The sequence below is a fragment of the Mobula birostris genome, chromosome 6 (assembly GCF_030028105.1).
Source record: "Mobula birostris isolate sMobBir1 chromosome 6, sMobBir1.hap1, whole genome shotgun sequence".
Lineage (NCBI taxonomy): Eukaryota > Metazoa > Chordata > Chondrichthyes > Myliobatiformes > Myliobatidae > Mobula > Mobula birostris.
Genome location: NC_092375.1, coordinates 172685567 through 172706875, shown reverse-complemented (window position 1 = coordinate 172706875; position 21309 = coordinate 172685567). Strand labels below are relative to the sequence as shown.

The following is a 21309-nucleotide window of genomic DNA, read 5'->3' as shown; positions in this document are numbered from 1 at the left end:
AAGAGCAGATTCAACAGGATGCTGCCTGGATTGCAGAATATGTCTGGTGAGGATAGGTTGAGTGAGCTACCTATTTTCTCTTTGGAGCAAAGGAGGAGAGGTGACTTGATAGAGATTTATAAGATAAGATACATAAACTGAGCGGACAGCCAGAGAATTTTTCCCAGGGTGGCTAATACAAGGGTAATTTTAAAGTGATTGGAGGAGAGTATAGGGTGGATATCAGAGGTAATTTTTTTCCACAGAGTGTGGTAGGTGTATGGAACACCGTGCCACGGGTGGTGGTAGAGGCAGATATATAAAGGACACTTACAAAACTCTTAGAAAAATGGAGGGGTATATGGGAGGGAAAGGTTAGATTGAAGGCAGGTGTATGGAGTCGAGTGGGATCTGGGATCAGCTATAATGGAATGGCAGAGTAGACTCAATGGGCTGAATGGCCTAATTCTGCTCCTATGTCTTATGGGCTTATGGACCTTTTAGGTTAAAATATTGGAACAACATTGTGGATCAAATGGCCTGTACTGTGCTGTAATGCTTTACGTCTTATGTTCTATGTTCATTAACTGAGTAGGTGGCAGTGACCCACCTTATTGAACTGCAATGGCTGTCTGTCTAGTGAGAATGCTCCCATCACGATGTTGGGTCGAAAGTCAGTGTTTAGGCCAACTGATGATGCATGAACAGTGAGTGATAGACAACATTCCAGCTCCGACTGGAATTTGACTTGGAGGCAAACCTGAATGTCATGGCATTCCTACATGTTAGTTACATTGGTCCTTCTAGAGGCAAAAAGGGCAGGTTGAGCAGGTTCAAGTTCAAGTTTATTGTCAGTTAACCATACACATCTATACTGCCAAATGAAACAACATTCCTCCGGACCAAAGTGCACAACACAGTACATATAACTCACACACAACACATATAAATTACCACAAATAAATTAGCAAGTAATAAAGTGCACTTATGACAGAAATCAAAAGGAAATGATAGAACACTACCTCCGCTTCATACGTGATGAGACCTGGGTGGGCCAGCGAGTTCAGCCAGCTGACAGCCTGGAAGTAGAAGATGTTTCCCATCCTAGTAATCCTTGTCCAAATGCTACAGTACCTCCTGCCTGATAGTTGAGGATCAAAGAGGTTGTTGGATAAAGAGGGAGGGATAATTGACAATATTAAGGGGCCTGTGTATGCAATGCTCCTGATCGGTGGAAGAGAGACCCTGATGATCTTCTGGGCAGTCCCTGCAATCCTTCGTAGGGACTTGCAGTCAGATGGCTTGCAATTCCAGTACGAGACGGTGATGCAGCTGGTCAGGACACTAGCAACTGTGCTCCCGTAGAAACCAATTAGAATGGGGCTGGAGAGGGGAGGAAAACCTCATTCACCTCAATCTCCTCAGGAAGTAATGCTGCTGTGCTTTCTTGACCAAAGAGGTGGTGTTGAGGGACCAGGTGAGATCATCCATTATGTGCACTCCCAGAGACTTGGTTCTCATAACTTTAGTGACATTTATGTGCAGTGAGGAGGAGCCAGCCCGTACCTTCCTAAAGTCCACAACCATCTCTTTGGTCTTGAGTCTCAAGTTGTGGTGCTCACATCACTCTACCAGCCACTCAATCTTCTCTCCATATGCCATCTTGTTGTTGTTGTTGATGAGGCCAACCACTGTTGTGTTATCAGAGAATTTGATGATTCAGTTTGAATGGATCTAGCAGTGCAGTCATGTGTCAGCAGTGTGAACAGCAGTGGGCTGAGCATGCAGCTCTTGGGCCGGTGGGGGGGGCGGTGGACGATGGAGCAGGAGATGTTGCTGCCAACATAGAATAGCTGTGGTCTTTCTGTCAAGATGTCCAAGATCCAATTACACAGAGAGGTGTTGAGATCTAACAAGGGCAGTTTACCCACCAGCTACCCTTCTACAATGAACAATTGTATTCCTCAGTATCGACTAATTATATCATCTGCAAATGTCTTAATTAGGTCAAAGAACAAACTGACAGAGAATCTCAGCAGGTCAGGTAGCAGCTGTAGGGGAAATGAAGAGTTAACATTTCAGGACTTGAGAGTGGAGAGGGAAGTTGACACAAGAGGATGAATATCATCCTTACAAGAGATGGTGGGAAGATGCGTAATCTTGGTAACTGTGGCCTGTCAAGAGCAACTGTGCACTCACAATCATGGCCTAGACTTAGCGTTCATTCAAAACTTTGACAAGCTTCTATAAATGCTCGGTAAGAGTATCCTAAGTGGTTACATCAAGGTCTGGTATGGAAACACCAATGCCCAGGAACGGAAAAGACTACAGAAAGTGTCATCACAGGAAAAACCCTCTCTACCACTGATTACACTTATAAGAACAGCCACAAGAAAGCAGTATCCAGCATCAAGGACCCCTATCATCCAGGCCATGCTCTCTTCTTAATGCTACCACAGGGCAGGAAGGACAGAATCCTTATGTCCCACATCAGAGGCTTTAGGAACAGTTACTACCCTACAACCATCAGACTCCTTGAAACAGCATGGATAACTTGATTCACCTCAATTCTGAACTGTTTCTACACTCACTTTCAAGGGTTCTACAACTCATGTTCTCAGTACTATTCACTTTTTTTAAAATTTACACTGTCTTCGTTTGTGGATAGTTTTTCATAAATTCTAATGTATTTCTTTACTTTCCTGTAAATGCCCGCAAGAAAATGAATCTCAATGTGGTGTAGTATAAAGTTACTTTGACTTTGACCAGGCAAGCCCTCAACATTGTCACCTCGACCCGTCCTGCGATACCCATGAGTGACTGCAGAGATCGCTTCTGGAAACACTTCGGCTGTCTGATCTGGAGCATCCAGGCCTCACCACCTTACCAAAGGCCAGCGAGTACAACTACTTTGTACACATTGATCTTGGCTGATAGCTTGATCCTTCGATGGTTTGTCACTCGAAAGGGCAGGTGACCCTGCAACTGACTGGCTTTGCTGATTTGAGCCACTATATTTCCATGTTGAGGGAGCTCTCAGATGGGGCTGACACTCCCCAAATACTTGAAATGATCAACTGTCTTCAGCTCAGAGCCATGGATTCTAATGCTGAAAGGATGCGCTGTAGAACCTGGAGCAGCTGGGTGCAGGACCTCAGTCCTGGTGAAAATTATTGTCAGACCAAAAAATCCTGGGTATTTGGCAAACTTATCAACAATGATTTAAAGGTCAAACTCTGCATGTGCTATAAGGAGTCTCTAAGGTCAGTCTCTCAAGCATCTTTTTGCTCCTTGCCATGAGTCTGTGGAGGTTGAAGAATGAGCATCCAGTTTGTACTTCAAGTACTCTCCTCTTTGAAGGTCACACAGGACACAATTCTGGGCAGATTGGAAAACAGGTTGAGCAGGACTGGACTGAGTACACAGTCCAGGAAACGGTGTTGAAGTGTTGGAGAGGACAAGACCATGCCATCATGGAAGAGGCAAACGAAATGGAAGAATTTCCTGGGACAGATGAGCTTTGTGAGGATGAGCCATTGCGCTTTGCTACTGACTATTGAAGGCACTGGTAGGGTCCATGTGTGACTCAATGGATTTCTCAGATCAGTTTCAATGATAAGACCATGTCCACGGTGCTGTAGCCTTATCTGCAACCACACTGAGCCTCTTGCAGCATTTCATCCCAGACAGAGTTAATGGAACAGCTGAGGTTGACCAGAATCTTGCCAGAAATTGATGAGAGGGATAGAATCAGAATTAGAATCAGGTTTATTATCACCCGCCTGGGCCGTGGAGCTTGTTAATTTAGCAACAGCAGTTCAATGCAATACATGACAATATAGAAAGAAAAAATAAATATATCAATTGCAATAAGTATATGTATAGCATATTGAATAGATTAAAAATAGTGCAAAAACAGAAATAATATATGTATGTTAAAAAAAAGTGAAGTAGTGTTCATGGGTTCAATGTCCATTTAGGAATCGGATGGCAGAGAGGAAGAAGCTGTTCCTGAATCGCTGAGTGTGTGCCTTCAGGCTTCTGTACCTCCTACCTGATGGTGACAATGAGAAGAGGGCATGTCCTGGATGATGCGGGTCCTTAATGATGGACGCCGCCTTACTGAGGCACCGCTCCTGGAAGATGTCTTGGACACTATGGACACTAGTGCCTGAGATGGAGCTGACTAATTTTATGACTTACTGTAGCTTCTTTCAGTCCTGTGCAGTAGCCCATCGCCGCCCCCCGCAACCCCTATACCAGACAATGATGCAGCCAGTCAGAATGCTCTTCATGGTAATCTATAGACGTTTTTGAGTATTTTAGTTAATAAACCAAATCTCTTCAAACTCCTAATGAAGTATAGCCACTGCCTTACCTTCTTAATAGCTGCAGCGATATGTTGGGGCCAGGTTAGACCTTCAAAGATCTTGGCATCGAGGAACTTGAAATTGCTCACTCTTTCCACTTCTGATCCGTCGATGAGGATTGGTTCGTATTCACTTGTCTTACTCTTCCTGAGAGATCTTGGTAGTTGCCACAGTTTGCCTTGTTGCCTTTAGTTTTGAAGAGGGAGACAACTGAAACATCTCCAAGGTCTTGTGGTATAGTCTCTTTCTCCTGAATGCTGGTTAGCATGTTTTGAAATGCATCCAGAGCGTAGAGGTCACCTGTTTTGAAGAGTTCAACAAGAAGACCGTCTGTATCTATTGCTTGGTCAGAGCTGGTCTAATTAATTGCTTTCTTGACTTTGTCCAAATTTGGGAATAGGTCAAGGTCATCTATATTCAGCTTCTGTGGGATCATATCAAGACTTGCCAGGTTTACAGTAGAAGCCCTGCAGATGAGGTAGGAGAAATGCATCTCCCAACACTGAATGGTATTTCCCTTGTCCTCGACCAAGGTGGTGCCAACGGAGGAGTGGAGTATTGCTGGGTCTCAGGACATCTTTTAATGTAATAAAAACATAATAATAATAATAATAATGTAATAAAGTCCAAGACAGCAACGTGCTGGATTTTTTTCCACCTTCTGATGTGATCCCAAGATTGATGAGATTCAGCACTTTATGATGTGAGAACGCTGTTTTTTGCTCTGCAGTTGTAAATAGATCCCCTGTATTTAAATCCAAATTGCATTAATTGCAAGGACACATTAAGTTGTGGTAGCAGATTACAGAAAGCAGTCCTGTCATGAAAACACTCAGTGACCATTACACTTTGTTTCGAACCACTAAGCTGTGTTCACTTACTTCAATGTGCTTTTATTTTTCCTGACAGTCAACTTGGCAGGATCTTGTCTAAAGCTTTGTTAATATCTATGCAGATCATGTCATTCATCCTTTTCATTCCATTGTTAATCAGAGACAACTTTTCATCAACAAATTGACATTGATTGTCATTGCAATAAATTATTTATCTTTCTTTTGAAAATGGAAGGAAAGGTTTTTTTTGGAAACAAAAATAAGTTTGATTAGCAGTTGCCAATTTACCAGAGACAATTCGGTTAAAATGAATTTTGTGCAGATTGTGCCCCACACGGCACCCCTTCGTTCCTCGCGTTTACCCTGCGTTACGTCACACAGGAGTGACGTCGACAGTGGGCGGGGCCGTACCCATCACTTTAGTTTCATTTTTTTTCTTAGAAATTATGAAGGAATTTCGCGCGACATTGTCGCAAAATAGTTTTCCGGGTGAAAGCCGAAGCCCCTTTAATTGGAGCTTTAAAGCGGCGGCCGCCTTGGGAGTCATTAACGTTTAGCGAGACATAATGAAAGATAGGTTTGGCCAGACAGCGGGAGGTTAGGCACTCGCGTTCGGCTGTAAGGGCTTGTGTCCTGTAATCTGGTGTGTGGCTCGGAAAGTTTACAGGCAAGGCAAGGCCAGGCCCGGCCCGGCCGCACCGACAGAGCGCCGGGCTACTGCCGCCGCCGCCACACCACCACCACCAACATTACCACGAATGGTACCGTGCCCTTATTTTGCGCCCACCCTCTTTATTGCCATTATCACATCTGAGAGGTGCACGAACCTCGCGATAGTCTTTGCAGAAACGATGCGTGACGCTTAACTGATGCGAAGGTGACGGGGCTACTCGAAGACGCACCGCAGAGGTGTGTGATGGTTTGTCACAGGGGAGGGCGAGAGCTCCATGTTTGCAGACAAGTGTGAGCCAGTGTCAAATAATCAGCGGCTCCGGGCTCCTCTTTCCCCCCTCTAAAACACTTTGTCGTGTGCTGTGTGGCTGTGTGTGGAGGGGACTCGTGAATCTGGTGCTAGCTGAGTATTGATGGGGGGGTGATAAAGGGGGGGGGGGTGATGGAGGCATTGTGTCGATGCCGACACTTGTGTTTGAGTGTGCGTGTCTTTTTTTCTCTCTCTTAAAGTAGCTTGATGAGTGTCCAAAGTAACAGTGGAAGTTTGGAGGGGACGCCATCTTGGTCCCAGTTCTCCACGTCCCCAACGCCGGGAGCTTTGCAGACTAACACGGCACCTGTAAAGGCTAAAGAAGGTAATTCGTTGCACACGCTTGCCCGGCTCGAACTCTCTACTGTTTTAAAATGTGTTTCAGACACCTTTCGTAATGTTTTAATTTTTTAAAAGGGGGTGGGGTTCTCTATTTGCGAAGCAGTGGCACAGAAAGTGTTGCGGGTCCCAAGCGGGTTACTCCGAGGCCGTGGGTAGGAGGTACATTAGGTGGCTAATGGTTGATAGTGCGGTGCACACGCTATGAACCTTCAGGGGCAGCCTTTTGCACTTATTTGGGGCCTGGTGTCGTTTTAGATGAAACATTTTTATTTTGAAAAGGACCTCCGGTTTCATAAACCTTTGGAAACGAAGTAATAAAAAGTGGAGCGGAGGCTTTACAGGAGCTATAACATGTTATGTTTACTCCATTGTGTTGTGCCCTCCCCTAAGCTAGAGATGAAGAAGAGGTCAGGGCTGGATTTGGGAGTCCATGATATTATTTCACTGCGAGTTTTGGCGGTTGACATACTGATTTGTAACGTGATACAGAGAGGTTAAGTAAATTTTATTTCTAAAAACGTATCCATTGCTGAACTCCATTGCCATTTTTGGCTATACCAGTCACTGATGAGATTTTTTTTACAGTAAGTGGAAGGTATCAAACAGTGTACAAAGCATAACGCAGCACAGCATGGGGAAATTTTGGATTGTCATTATCAAAGAGAGATTGTCTTTTTGGCAACTGCAGCCATCCTTCCCACGACCTGAAGTAGGTTTCGAAACCTAATGGCTTCCGAATTTTAATAAAACTTGATCTGAAAATACGATGGAATTTCACTATAATGATCAGTCCCAACAATTAATATATGAAAATGCATAAGTTTGCTTAATTTGGGAGTAGCACTTCTGTGCAGGCATTTTGCTGTACATATAAATATTAATTTTATTCAAAGTTAAAACATAGCCTAAAAATCCTTAAAAAAATATAGATAAGGCACAAAATGCTGGAGGAATTCAGTAGGTCGGGCAGCATCTATGGAAATGGTTAAACAGTCGACGTTTCAGGCCTAGACCCTTCTTCAGGGCTTTAAAGGAAAAGGGAAGATGCCAGAATAAAAAGGTGGGGTAGGGAAAGGAGAATTAGCTAGCAGGTGATAGGTGAAGCCAGGTGGGTGGGAAAAGTAAGGGGTTGGAAAGGAAGGAATCATCCTCTTTTTAAATAAAATATAGCTGCCTGCATAACTTTAAACTTTAATTTAGAATTCTTAGAATTGTCAGTAAATATTGCAATTTAAACTAGGCAACATCTTTTTATCAATTGAAATGGAATCAACTGTTGACTGGCTAGAATGATATTTCTGTAAAATTGTTTTACACGCATCTGCTACATATTTAAGATACCTAGAAGAAAATGTGTTCTTTATTACTAATCGAGTGGAAACTATTTAACAATACATGTTTGTTTGTGCACCTATTCAACTTGTATATTATGATGTAGATGATAATTTCTCACTTTAAAAATTACAGTTCATGTTAAAATTGCATGACTGGGGAATGTCGTTAATTGAGAACCCCAGAAAAAATAGAATATACATTTATTTGCACAAATTATTTTGTACACTTAGAAGATAATACTATGTGAAAACTGGAAAAAGAATTGAATGCTCTCTGGAACAGTATGTATTTCAGAATAAGTCAAACTTAATTTTTAAATTTTCAGTTTGCTGTTCATGAAGTGTGCATTTATAATTGTTGAACAATTCAGTAATGTTATATATGCCTTGTATGAATGTTAATTTTAAGATTCAAATTCTTAGTATATTGACAGCTGTTCACATCTCAGCATATTGATAAATCCATTAGTTGCTGGTTGTCTATACTTGCGGTCGCAATTTTATGCTTCAAACATTTAAACATTTTTCAGTCGAATAAATTGTAAAAAGAATTGAAAAGGATGTGTTTGCATTGATGTTTGAAATTCAAGTTTTCTTAAGTCAACAATGAAGTACTTGGTTCCCCCAAAGTCTCGGTAATATGAAGTCAGTTGCATATAAATTATAAAGAGAGATCTGAATCTAATCTCAACTGTGCAGTCACCATTACCACCTAACTTTTTGCCTTATTACTTAACAAATGTTTATCTCCTTCTGACTTTAAAAACAAAAAAAAGATGTTGTTATTTTGAGGAATTATTTTTGTTATCTTCGCCTCATCAATCTTGGATGGATGACTCTCTATTTTTAAACAGTGACCACTAGTTCTAGATTCTCTTACATGAGTAAACTCACTGTACATCCATCTTGTCAAAATCCCTCAATATGTTTCATTCTACAGGTCTCTTACCCTAAACAAAAGTACATACAAGCTTAAAATGTCCAACCTTACCTGTACAACAAAATTAGCCATTTCTGTTACTAATTTGGTAAACATCTGAGCATCCTTCTTTAAATAAGGAAACCAATATGGGACACTGTTCCCAGATGAATTCTCACTAATGCACAGCCTCATGTTTATATGCTGTTAACTTTCCTGATTGCTTGCTTTGATCTTCCCCAAGAAAACAGCACCAGTCAGAGAGGGCAAAATTAATTTTGGAGAAAAATGTTCTCCACTTTGAGATTCCTAATGAGATCTCCACCATTAGTGAAGTTGATATTAACTCAATCAGTTCACTTTGTGTGACATAAAAAAAGTTGTGTAAATTGCTCTCAGCTAAGTACAGACAGATGTGTTCTAGAACTAAGTTGTTTTAGTACTGTCAGAGCCCTGACACCTCCCTTGTGTGTAAAATTGTTTCGATGAGTTCAGTGCACAAAAAAAATCAGGTCAAATCCAACCTGGTCAATTTCTGCTCATTCAGTCCATTCTCAACACTCAAAGCCATTCAATGTTGTCAACGTTGTTCTAAATCAGTATTTATTCACAACTAAGCTGATTGAGTCCTTTATACCTGTGCTCCAAGCATGGACTGAAAGAGTTGAATTCCAGTGGTGAGTGAATGCATGACCTGATATAAAGACATTGTTTGGTTAAGTATAGTACTATGGATCCCTGTCAAAACTGGAATCTGTGCATATCAAATTTAAAATTTCCACTGGAATTGTGCCTTGAGCAAAAGCAGATGGTTGCTGGAGGTCAATTAGCCCACCCCTAAAACATTTGTATAAGAACTTAATGGGGCACCCTGGGTCCAGCCTACAGCTGCTTCCTTCTGTATCAGTATCAGAAAAGGGATATTTCTTGATGATGGCAGTATTCAATTTCATATGCTGGTCAAAAATGCCATTGTGTAGCTAGACCTAGATAAAATTTCTTCATAAACTGATAAATATCAACCATCTTCTATGGCACTCAAGCGCTGGACGTAATTTCTAATGAGCAAATGAGTGAGTGAGTCCCAGCCATTGATACTTGACATTCTATTTCAGTACCCCAGTAGAATCTCCCATCATTATTGTCCTCATGGTAGATGTGCAGTGCTTGGATGTGATTGATCAGAAACTCAATCAGACAAAAAAAAAGTGCAGGTTAGAGGCTGTGCATCCCATGAGTGACTTGTCTCTGATATTCCAGATCCATTTACAAGGCATGTCAGAGTGATGTAATGACTTGGATGAGTGTAGCTCCAATAAACTCAAAATTCAGTACTGTCCAGGACTAAGTAATCTACTTAATTAGCACTCTAACCACCAGCTTAGCAATCAGTTTTTCTATCACTGGTGCACCATGACTTTGAAGTGCACTGCTGTTGCTTGATTGGGTTTTCCTGTTTATTATTTATTTTCCAAATCTGCAACCTATACCACCAAACAAATAAGTGTAGTAGGTGCTTGGGGACCCCACAACTTGCAGCGTTCTCTTCATGTTGCCTGAATTCAGAGTGGAACACTGTTCCTTCGTTATTGATCTAAGTCCTGCAACTTGATGCATCACTTGACTATTGTCATCTTTACCTGAAGAACTGTACAGATTCAAGAAGGCAGCTAAATTCTATTTTCTCAGGGACATTTAGGGATAAGCACTGAAGGCTAGCCTTCCCAGCAATGTTCACCTTTCACTAAATGAATAAAATAATACGTAGGAAAACCATCCTTCAAATGGAGATAGATATAGTATGTGTACATTTGTTGCTTAATAAATCAATTTCAGTTAACTATAGGTAATTTTAGAACAGCCAATCAAACATAAGGTTAAGGGGCATCAATAAGAAAGACATTAATATTTCTGTTTTTTGACAGTTTTACTGTATGATAGTAAACTGCTTTTAATAATTGGAACTTTCAGGAGTATTACATTCGTTAAACTTTGTAGTATGCATTATAACTTAAAAGGAGGTTCAATTAGTGTTTGCAGCCTTGGAGAAAGTCAGTCATGTGTTTTGTTACAGGCCTATTTTTGTATTTTGTAAGTATGATATTTAGAAGTCATGAACTATTTGGTTTGTGTTAGGGAGCCTAACCTGAAATTGAAACAAAATCGGCAAAGATTCCTCAGATTCCTTGCGAAGGTATCTATGTTATTTTCTTTGAGCAAGTAATTCAGTTTAAGCTTCAGAAATGTTTTATTGTAGTACAAACAGCAATCAATTGGTACAAGAGAATTTTAGCTAATTCTGAGATGAATTTAAATTGTTTGTGAAGCAGGTGGAATAGTGAAAACTGACATTGATTCACTTGTATTTTATGATATTTTTATATGTTTGGTAACCAATCTTAAACTATGCAACAAGCTTGATGCTTAATCTGTTTAAATATCCGTAAGTGCATATTTCATTTACTTGATGTCATCATTCCTAGTTAGATACAGGACCATTTTCTCTGATGCACATATTACCCTATTTTGCTTTCTTCATTGCAATCTAAAATATGAAACCCATATTTTATATTACCTGTAATCTTGATTCAAAACATGTATGATATCAAAAAGCTTTTATTTCCTTAAAATGGATCAAGATGTGCAAAATGAGATAGTTTGGGGATCCTTTGTATTGAATGTTAGAAACATCGATTCTGCTCTACCATTTGAACATGGCTGTTTTATTTTCCCTTTCAATTCCTTCTCTTGCCTTCTCCCCATAAGCTTTGACCACTTTACTCATCAAGAAACCATCAACCTTCTCTAAGTATACCCAGATTCACCCACCTTCTGGCTAAAGAAATCCCTTCTCATTGCTCCAAAAGGGACATCCTTCTGTTCTGAGGCTGTGTTCTCTGGAGCTGGATTCTTCCACTATTGGAAACATCCTTTCCATGTACACTGTATCTAGGCCTTTAAATATTCAGTAAGTTTCAATGAGGATCTTCCCCCTCATTCTTCTAAACTACAATGAGTGCGGATCAGAGCCATCAAAAGATCCTTATGCATTATCCTTTTCATTCCCGGGATAATTCACATAAACCCTTTCTGGTCTCTCTCCATTGCCAGCATATACTTTCTCAGATGGGAGGTCCGAAACTGCTCACATTACTCCAAATATAGTTTGACCAATGCCTTACAAAGCGTCAGCATTACATCCTTGCTTTTATATTGTAGCCTTCTGGAAATAAATGCTAACATTGCATTTGCCTTCCTTACTACATTAATCTGTTCTTTATAATGCATGTGGATTTCACTGTACTCTTGATAAGTTTTTCAAAAAATTACTTTGACAATTTACATTGAATTATCCAGTTTACATTGAATTATCCAGTTATTTGAAATGATAGAAGCAGTGGAAGAAGGTATGAACTTAGCGCTCTAAATTAGAAGTTGCTGATTAATTGAGTGAACAGAATTTCAACATTTTTTCCATTTGGTGGGAAAAGCATTTGGCTATGTTTAAGCAAGAAGATGTCAGACTATAGTGTTTCTGACTGCTTAGCCATTTTTTTTAAGCTTCAAAAATGTGGGGAGTAAAACAGTTATTTCTTTATGTAGGACAAAGGCTTGTTTTTATTACATGAGTTTAATTAGGAAACAGAACCTATTGCATAATTATAAGCCTCCTGCCACTCCCATGCTTAACATACAAAACACATAAAAATTGCTGATGAATGCAGCAGGCCAGGCAGCATCTATAGGAAGAGGTACAGTCGATGTTTTGGTCTGAGACCCTTGGGTTCACCAGCAATTTTTGTGTGTTGCTGGAAATTCTAGCATCTGCAGATTTCCTCATCCATGCTTAACATAGTATATTTTTCAAATGTGAATACAAATAAATTATTCTTTACAAATAACGGTCCAAGTGGGGTCTGACCCAAGATGGTATGGGAAGCACAGAGAGGATTGCTTAGGCTCCAGGGATTTGTGTCCCTTTATTAGCTTTGGGTGAGAACAAGAAGATCAGAGGTAAATTTTTTTCCCATATTCAAAAAGGGCAGCAGGGATAAACCAGGAAACAGCAGGCTAATGAGTTTTGCACCAATAGCAAGGAAATTATTGGAAGATATTCTAAGGGGCAAGGGTATACACACACAGAAAATAAGTGACTAATTAGGAATCGGCATGGTTTTATGTATTTGAATTCCTGTTCAACAAATTTGCAAATTTTTGTAGAGATAATTATGAAAATTGAAGGTAGCATGTTAGCCTTGAACAATGTGGACTTTATCAAGGCTTTTGATAATTTTGAGTGGTATGCTGTAAGGAAGATTAGAGCACTTTAGGGCAAACTGTATACAAAATTGGTTTAGTGATCGGAGGCAGAGGGTAGTTAAGGTATGTTATTTTTCAGTCTGGAAATCTGTAGCGCTGGCTCATTTGTTGTTTGTCTTGTCTATTAATGATTTGCATGAGAATGTAATGTGACTGATTATTAAGTTTGATAATGATAGGAAAAATTGGAGTAATAGATAGAGGTACAAAGTGAAAGGACATAGGGGGACTTAGATTAGTTGGCCAGTTGGGTGGAGTGGTGGCAGATGGAATTTAATTCAGACAAGTGTGAGGTAATGATTTTTGGGACATCAACTATAACAGACATTGTACTGTAAATGGCAGGGACCTCAAGAGTATCGATGAACACAGTAACCCACATAGATGAGGGATAGGGTAGTGAAGAAGGTATTTGGTACATTTACCTTTGTAGGCCAAGGCATTGCGTATAGGTTTTAAATGTAATGCTGCAACTGTACAAAACATTGGTTAGGCTGCACTTGAGATTACGTACATTTCTGGTTGGCACTGTGCATTGGAAAGAGTACAGTAGATATTCACCAGCATCTTTCTGGGAATAGAGGGTTTTATTTTAGAGGAGATAATTGGATAGGTTGCATTTATTTTCACTGGAATGTAGGATGCTAAAGTGTGATCTTTGAGATTATAAAGTTATAAGTAGGTAGGGTAAATATAGTCTTTTCCCTAGATTGCACATTGGATTAAGCTGAGCAGGAAAAAATTTAGAGATCTGAGGGTGGTGGTTACATGAAACAAGTTGTCAGAAGAAATTATAGAAGCAGGTACAATTGCAGCATTTAAAAGGCTTTTGGGCAGGTAGTTGGTTAAGGAGATATGGGCAAATCGGAATAGCATGGGTAGGTGTCACAGCTGGCATGGACGCTCACGTAGGGCAGAGAGACCCATCTGTGTTGTGTACCCAGACTTGAATATGCTGATAAGCTTAATCCATCTGTATGATTATCAACCTATTTCTTGATAAATTAAGGTTTATTAACTTGAATTTTTTTAATGTAGAGGTCCATTGATATACTGTTTTTTGCATACTTTTAAACAGTCAAGTGCCCTCAAATATGAAAGCTCCCTTTTTATAAAAATGATGTAGATTTGTTTCAATCGTCCAGTTATATGTGCTATCCCTTATATACATTTTATGAACCGTTCTAGATTACCAGTTCAGTCTTTCAATTCTCATTTTACCAGGTGAAATCTAACTTTAATTTTTGTTTGCTTTCTTGCTTTCTTGCTTTCTAAATCTACCACACTGCTTTATACGTTGTAGTTGCATCCAAAATTTATTTGCTTTATAGTATTTTTCAGTGCGCACTATTGGTAAAACAATTTTGTGCTGTCTGTTCAGTGCCAGAAGCTGTATATTATGTTTCTTGATTTTAAAGGTTGTTAATACTCAGGTTCTGAAACAACTCTATGGTTAACTCTCAAACAGAATAAATGAAGTCTAAATGATTATAAACTTAATGTTCAGAATGCTTTTCTGGACATAATTTTTTCTTGGAATATAAATGATCAAATAATTTAAAGTGATCTTCAATGATAACTTACAACATAATTTTCATAAAATGCAATCTGAAATTTCCTTTTTTTTTAAGGGAAGTGAGATTCTGGTGAATTATCTTCCAAACTGAAATCAGACTTTTTGCATTTTCCAAGCTCATGTCAGCAAAATAGGTTTGGGAAAGAATTGTTAAACATGTTAATTTACTTACTGGGGAATTAAAAGTGTAGTTTCAGAATTTAAAAAAAATTCTGTCCAGTGATCATATCTGCCACAGCTTTGGCACCCCACTTCCGGTTCTAATTCAGTTTTTTAAAGTTAACACTCTTAGTCTTGGCAGTTGTAGTACTCGTGCTTTTACTGAACCTCTTCAGGTGACTTGGGGTAGATTCCCGAGGTGGGCAGCTGAAATGAAATTCACTGAATGAATTTCAAATGATGTAGTATTGGTTATTGAATGGATAATATCTTTATAATGATTTTAAGCAAATTCTTCCTTAGTATTTTGGCTTACCTTGGTAGTTGGTGGTCTTGGTTAGAATCTTATTTGTGCTTTGAGGAAAATGTACATACAGTCAGCCCTCCATATCTGTGGGGGTTTGGTTCCAGGACCCCCCACGGATACCAAATTTTGCGGATGCTCAAGTCCTGTATATAAAATGGCGTGGTATTTGCATATAACCTACGCAATCCTCCCATATAATTTAAATCATCTCTAGATTACTTAGAATATCTAATACAATGTAAGTGCTATGTAAATAGTTGTTGTACTGTATTGTTTAGGGAATAATGACAAGAAAAAAGTCTCTACATATTCAGTACAGATGCAACCATTGTAGCTCTTCTGGGAACGCTGATGCCGATTTTCCCGTGATCTTTAAGTTCTTGAGGCTGTAGCGCTTTACATAGCTAGCCAGCCATTCCTTACTAGCCTTAAACTCCTTCCTCTCGCTCACAACACAAGTAGCGAACGAACGAGACGCAAGGCAAACAATGCTCAAACAACGAGTAATAATTTTAATTATCTCTGGATTACAGTACTTATAATACCTAATGCAATGAAAATGCTCTGTAAATAGTTGTTACACTATTGTTTAGGGAATAACGACGCTTTGGAGGAGGCTCAATAATACTAATATCAGGATCTGTGCTCAAACAACGAGTGCTGGAGAGAGAACTTCTGGATTTTTTTTCCTTCCCAATCCGTGGTTGGTTGAATCTGTGGATATGGAGGGCCGACTGTAGTTCTGTTTGTGCAGTGTATGTTTATTTGGAGTAGTATAAATGGTGAATGAAGAATAATGTGGCATCCATTCTTTAAAGTAAACAATTTCTCAAGTGAATCTCATGTATGACGTCTCACTTCCATCCTTGTATTATAAACTGCAGCAATTCCAAAACAGAAAATAATTCTGAATGTAACACCTGTGTGACATCCACGGTTTCTTTCAGTCAAACCACTACAGTGTTGATGTATAATTATTTAGTGGAACAGTATCTCTTCCATGAACTTTCATCTGTTTTGGAGAGTATAATCAATATTTTTTAATAGATGCACACACATTGCTGGTGTTATTCTTCCTTTAAAAAAAGTATTTTCCTATCCTCTAAACTTGCCAGATTTAAGCACTTATTGAAGACCATAAACTAATGACAAAATGAAAATTACTAGCGGGAAAGAAAGGTGAGATTTAATTTTCAAGCGTACTGTTCCTGTATAGAGTATAGGAATGCTGTGATCTATTGTAATAAGATTGCTTTCCAATAACTACACAATCTTCCTTTTTGCCAGTTATGCTATTAAGTTATTGTTGTATCCTTTTAGTAGAATTCTACCAAGTAAAAATTTTCTTAATTTTCTATTAGACAGTTAAATGGCTCAAGTCCTGCCATGATTTTGAGGATTTTAAGGCTTATCTGACTTGCAGGATTAAGATCTTTGGTCCATATATTTTTAACCTCTCACTTTGGCAGTCTGAGGTACCCACCTGCTTAAAGCAGGCTTCAGTTATACCCAAGAAGAATGTGGTAACCTGCCTCAATGACCATCTTTGAGTAGCACTTGCATCCACAGTGATGAAGTGTGTTGAGAGGATGGTGATGAAACTTCAACTCCTGCCTTAGAAGTGATTTGGATCTGCTCCAATTTGCCTACAGTCACAACAGGTCAATAGTAGGTGCTATTTTATTGACTCTTCACCCAAGGTTGGAACATCTGGATAGCAAAGATATGTACATCAGGATGCTCTTTATCAACTACAGTTTGGCATTCACTGTTATCATATCCTTAAAACTAATCAATAAGTTTCAAGACCTTGGCCTCAATACTTGGTGTACCTGGATTCTTGATTTCCTCACTTGCAGACCCCAGTCATTTCAGATTGTCAACAACATCTCTACAATGTCCACAAGGCTGTGTGCTTAGCCCCCTGCACTACTTACTTTATACTTATGACTGTGAGGCTAAGAACAGCTCCAATGCTATATTTAAGTTTGCTGATGACACCACTGCCATTGTCTGAATTGGCACGTTGGAGGAAGATTGAAAATCTGGCTGAGTGGTGCCACATTAACAACCTCTCACTCAATGTCAGTGAGATGAAGAAGAGGATTATTGACTTCAGAAGGAGGAAATCAGAGGTCCATGAGCCAGTCCTCACTGGGGGATCAGAAGCAGAGATGGTCAGTAACTTAAAATTCTTTGGTGTTATCATTTCTGAGGACCTGTCCTGGGCTTTGCATGTATGTGCAATTATGAAGAAAGAATGATAGCACCTCTACTTAAAAATTTGCAAAGATTCAACATGTTACCTAAAACTTTGGCAAACTTCTATAGATGTGTGGTTGGGAGTATATTGATTGGTTGCATCATGGCCTGGTATGGAAACATCAATGCACTTGAACAGAAAAGCCTTCAAAAAGTAGAAGATACAGCCCAGTCTGTCGCAAGAAAGCAGCATCAAGTACTCCCACCATCCAGGCGAAGCTGTCTTCTCACTGCTGCCATCATGAAGAAGGTACAGGAGCCTCAGGATCTACACCAGCAAGTCCAGGAACAGTTATTACCTCTCAACCATTCGGCTCTTGAGCAAGAGGGGATAACTTCACTCACCCCATCACCAAAATGTTTCCACAACCTATGGACTTGCTTTCAAGGACTCTTCATCTCATGTTCTCTACTTATTGCTTATTTTTTATTGTTATTTATATTTTTTGTGTTTGCACAGTTTGTTGCATATTGGTTATTTGTCCATTCTGTTGGGTCCAGTTTTTTATTGATTCTGTTGTGTTTCTTGTGTTTGTTGTGAATGCCTGAAAGAAAATGAATCTTAAAATTATATATAGTGACATGCATGTACTTTTATAATAAACTTGTGGACAGTGCAAGATGTCAACCTTGTTAGAACCCAGAAGGAAAGTCAGTGTTTCTATTATGTGCTACTGATTAAAAGTTGGCTGACGTGATAGTGGATGGTAGGGGATATTGACCAGATTGAATTTATTCCTTTTGTAGATTCAACATGTTTGGGCAACCAGTTCTTCAAATAGTTGTAACTTTACCAAAGAGTTTAGATAGAAGTGCAACTCTTTTGGAGCATGCCTTAACTGTTAACGCAGGGCACAGTTGGGTACAATAGTCTTTACAGGTCACATAAGCTCTGCTTTGCTTGATATGCAGAGTGAATTGGATTGATTGAAACCTAGTCTCTGCTGGGTGTGCACTTTGGGAGGAGCCAGCTTGGGTCATGTACTTGACAGTTATGATTGAAGGTCATATGCAGGGACCTCAATTTCAACCAGAAGTGCATGGCAAAACTTATGGGGAGACCGTCTGTTCTTTTCATACAATAGTGATACTGGTGATCACTCTAGTGCAGTTAATGTAGCATTGATATGCTATCTGTGTAAACAGAAGCTTTCTTTGTTTTAATCTAAAGCCTGTAATGCTGCATGCCTTGGCTTCTGCAGTCCTTTATTGCACATCTACCTTGGCAGTAGATAGGACGAATCTGCAAAGAAAGTACTGTTGATGCTACAAATACATGGTCACTGTGAAGATGAAGGTGTTAGTGCAACCTCCTTTGGCTCTAAGCAAAATCTTTCAGACCTATTGTAACCCCCTCCATCAACCCTTCTAAACTCCTGGATGTACTCTCTTCTTGCTGCTGGCCATCAGGAAGAAGGTACAGGAGTCTCAGGACTCACCACCACCAGGTTCAGGAACAATTATTACCCCTCAACTATCAGGCTGTTGACCAAAGGAGATAACTTCACTCATCTTCACTTGCCCCATCATTGAAATCTTCCCACAACCTATGGACTCACTTTCAAGGACTCTTCATCTCATGTTCTCGATATTTATTGCTTATTTATTATTATTGTTTTCCTTCTTTTTCTATTTGTACAGTTTATTGTCTTTTGCACATAGGCATGCCTAGTTGTTGGGTCTTTTGTTGATTTTATTATGGTTATTTGATTTATTGAATGAAGCTCAGGGTTGTATATCATGACATAGATGTACTTGGAAAATGAATTTATCTTGAAGATATGCTTCCTTTTTTGTGAAGGTGAACGGCTACCTATGCTGATATGTTGCTATGCAATGCTGCAACATTTCACCTGTTCTACAACATCTATTCATGCTATATTATGTTTATATTAACATTGTACTCTGCCTGTAAACTAATATTTCCGAGAATTGGGGCAATGTCTTAATTAATCTGACACTGGTGATATTAATTAGAAAACAGCTTGGAAATTGGTTGTGTGTGTATTCTGTGTATTTAATTGTGCTTGCATTTGCTTTTGTTCATTTTAATAGATCATTATATACAGATTCACTTTTTGCATCATCTGTTACTGTTGTGTACTGTTTGGATACTTGCATAGATCAGGAAGTTACAACATAATTCTGCTCTACCCCACTGCTATTTGTCCCCAAACTCCAGTAATGCAGGCAAAATACTAGATGATTTTTCTTCAGAGAATTGGAAATGCTTTCTGGTTTAAGATGGCGCTGGTGAGATACTGGCAGCAAACAAATCTACTCATAAATCTATTAATCACAGTTTTCTGGACAATGATCACTGCAATTAACAGCTTGTAACTTCCCTTTTGGAGTTGAGATTTTGAATCACCTGTATGACTATTTGTGGTGTGAACTGAAGTCTCGATGGTTCAGGACGGTTGTGGCATAGCATATGCAGGGCCTGGGCTGAATGAGGAACGAGCTAGTGGTTGACCGATTTAAGCGCTGAGCCAGCTTCGAAAAGTCAGGTATGGGCTGAATCGATGCAGCATGGCCCTGGCTCAAGAGCATATCAAAGCGATAGGGTCTGACCTGAGAGTGAAGAACCAGCTGATATTTGGCTGATTTAAGTGCCGGCCAGATTGAAAAGGTCAGAGTGTTGGAGCCAGAGGTGCAGGCTGGGTCCATGTTTAGCTCGCTGCTCGGTGTTTATTTGCACTGAACTGAGGAAGTGGCCTGCAACTAATGAGCTCCTGGACTGGTTGCAGTGATGACTGGTTTTGTGACTGTGGACTCACTTTCATGAACTTTAGTTCTGAATGTTATTTGCTTACTTATTGTTTGCATGATTTATGTTTTTCGCATATTGGGTGTTTAACAGCCTTTTTTAATGGGTTCCATTGGATTTATTTTTTGTGTGGCTGCCTGTAAGGAAATGAATCTCAAAGTTGTGTATATATAGTATATATTGTACTTTGAACTTTGAAAACCGGTCAAATGGAAGCTGTAGCATTGTATAATGTATCAATAGGATCACACTTAATTTCAGAAACAGGTTCAAGACCGGTTTCTGGTAGATGAACCAAATTAAAATGATAGTGAATAACATTTATTTTCCAAATTAATTATTGAATAAAGTGTATTTTCTTGATGAAGGATGCCTTGCAATATGTTAGAGGAATAATTTCTGAATTCCTTTTTATCAATAATAATGGATGTAGTTAACTTTCAATTATTCATTACATATTTTACAGTCATATAAGAATGACAATTAGAATCATATGTGTTGGTGAGTTTTACCAACTTTTACATAAAACCAAAATACCTAAGATGCTGGAAATCTGATATATTTACTTTGATCATGTCCACTTTGAGTTTGAGCTGGGGTAGATTTATATTTTAACTTTCAACTCTTGCTGCAAGTTGAAAATTGGATTTGTGTCTGTTAAAACTGTAGTGTAGAGCAAACTTTGTAGGATCACCACTAAGATAATGTCCATACCTTTGCAGTAATCAATGGCGGCTTGTGCTTTCATTGCTGAAGTCTCCAGGCCTTTCCCCAATGTATACTTGCAGCATCTTACTGGTTAATAACACATAAGGTCAATATTTCCAGTTGCTTTTATTCATATGCTTTGTCCCTTTAGTTACTCATGAATCAGACAGAATTTCTTCTGTTTTAAGATCAGCAAAATTGAAGCTGATAACTTTAGCACTGGCTTACCAACTCATCAATTTAAAAAATATACTTGTATTCAGATTCCTTCATGTTCTTGCTCTTCGCATATCCTGTAACCTTAGTCTCTGGTTCAGCAATGCATCTTTCTCTCATGTTTTCAATTTCTTCTTGTGTATCTCTTATTCCCTTTATCTTATCTTTTGGGAGCACTTCCTTCAGTTGTCCAGACCCTAATTTTTCCATTGCTTCTCCACTTGCTGTTCAA

The 21309-nt window shown here is 39.2% G+C and overlaps 1 protein-coding gene across 5 annotated transcripts in view; it reads left to right on the top strand.

Moving 5' to 3' along the window:
• Positions 1-5605: 5605 nt before the first annotated feature.
• Positions 5606-21309, top strand: part of tlk1a (tousled-like kinase 1a) — a 128064-nt gene continuing 112360 nt past the window's right edge. For 2 of the 5 annotated variants that reach the window (XM_072261925.1, XM_072261926.1), the window contains exons 1-2: positions 5606-6091; positions 6365-6489. In XM_072261925.1, the coding sequence (XP_072118026.1) occupies positions 6372-6489 (118 nt within the window). In that variant the 5' untranslated portion in view covers positions 5606-6091; positions 6365-6371. The remainder of the gene's footprint in view (positions 6092-6364; positions 6490-21309) is intronic. The other 3 variants (XM_072261924.1, XM_072261923.1, XM_072261922.1) reach the window with 3 other exon arrangements.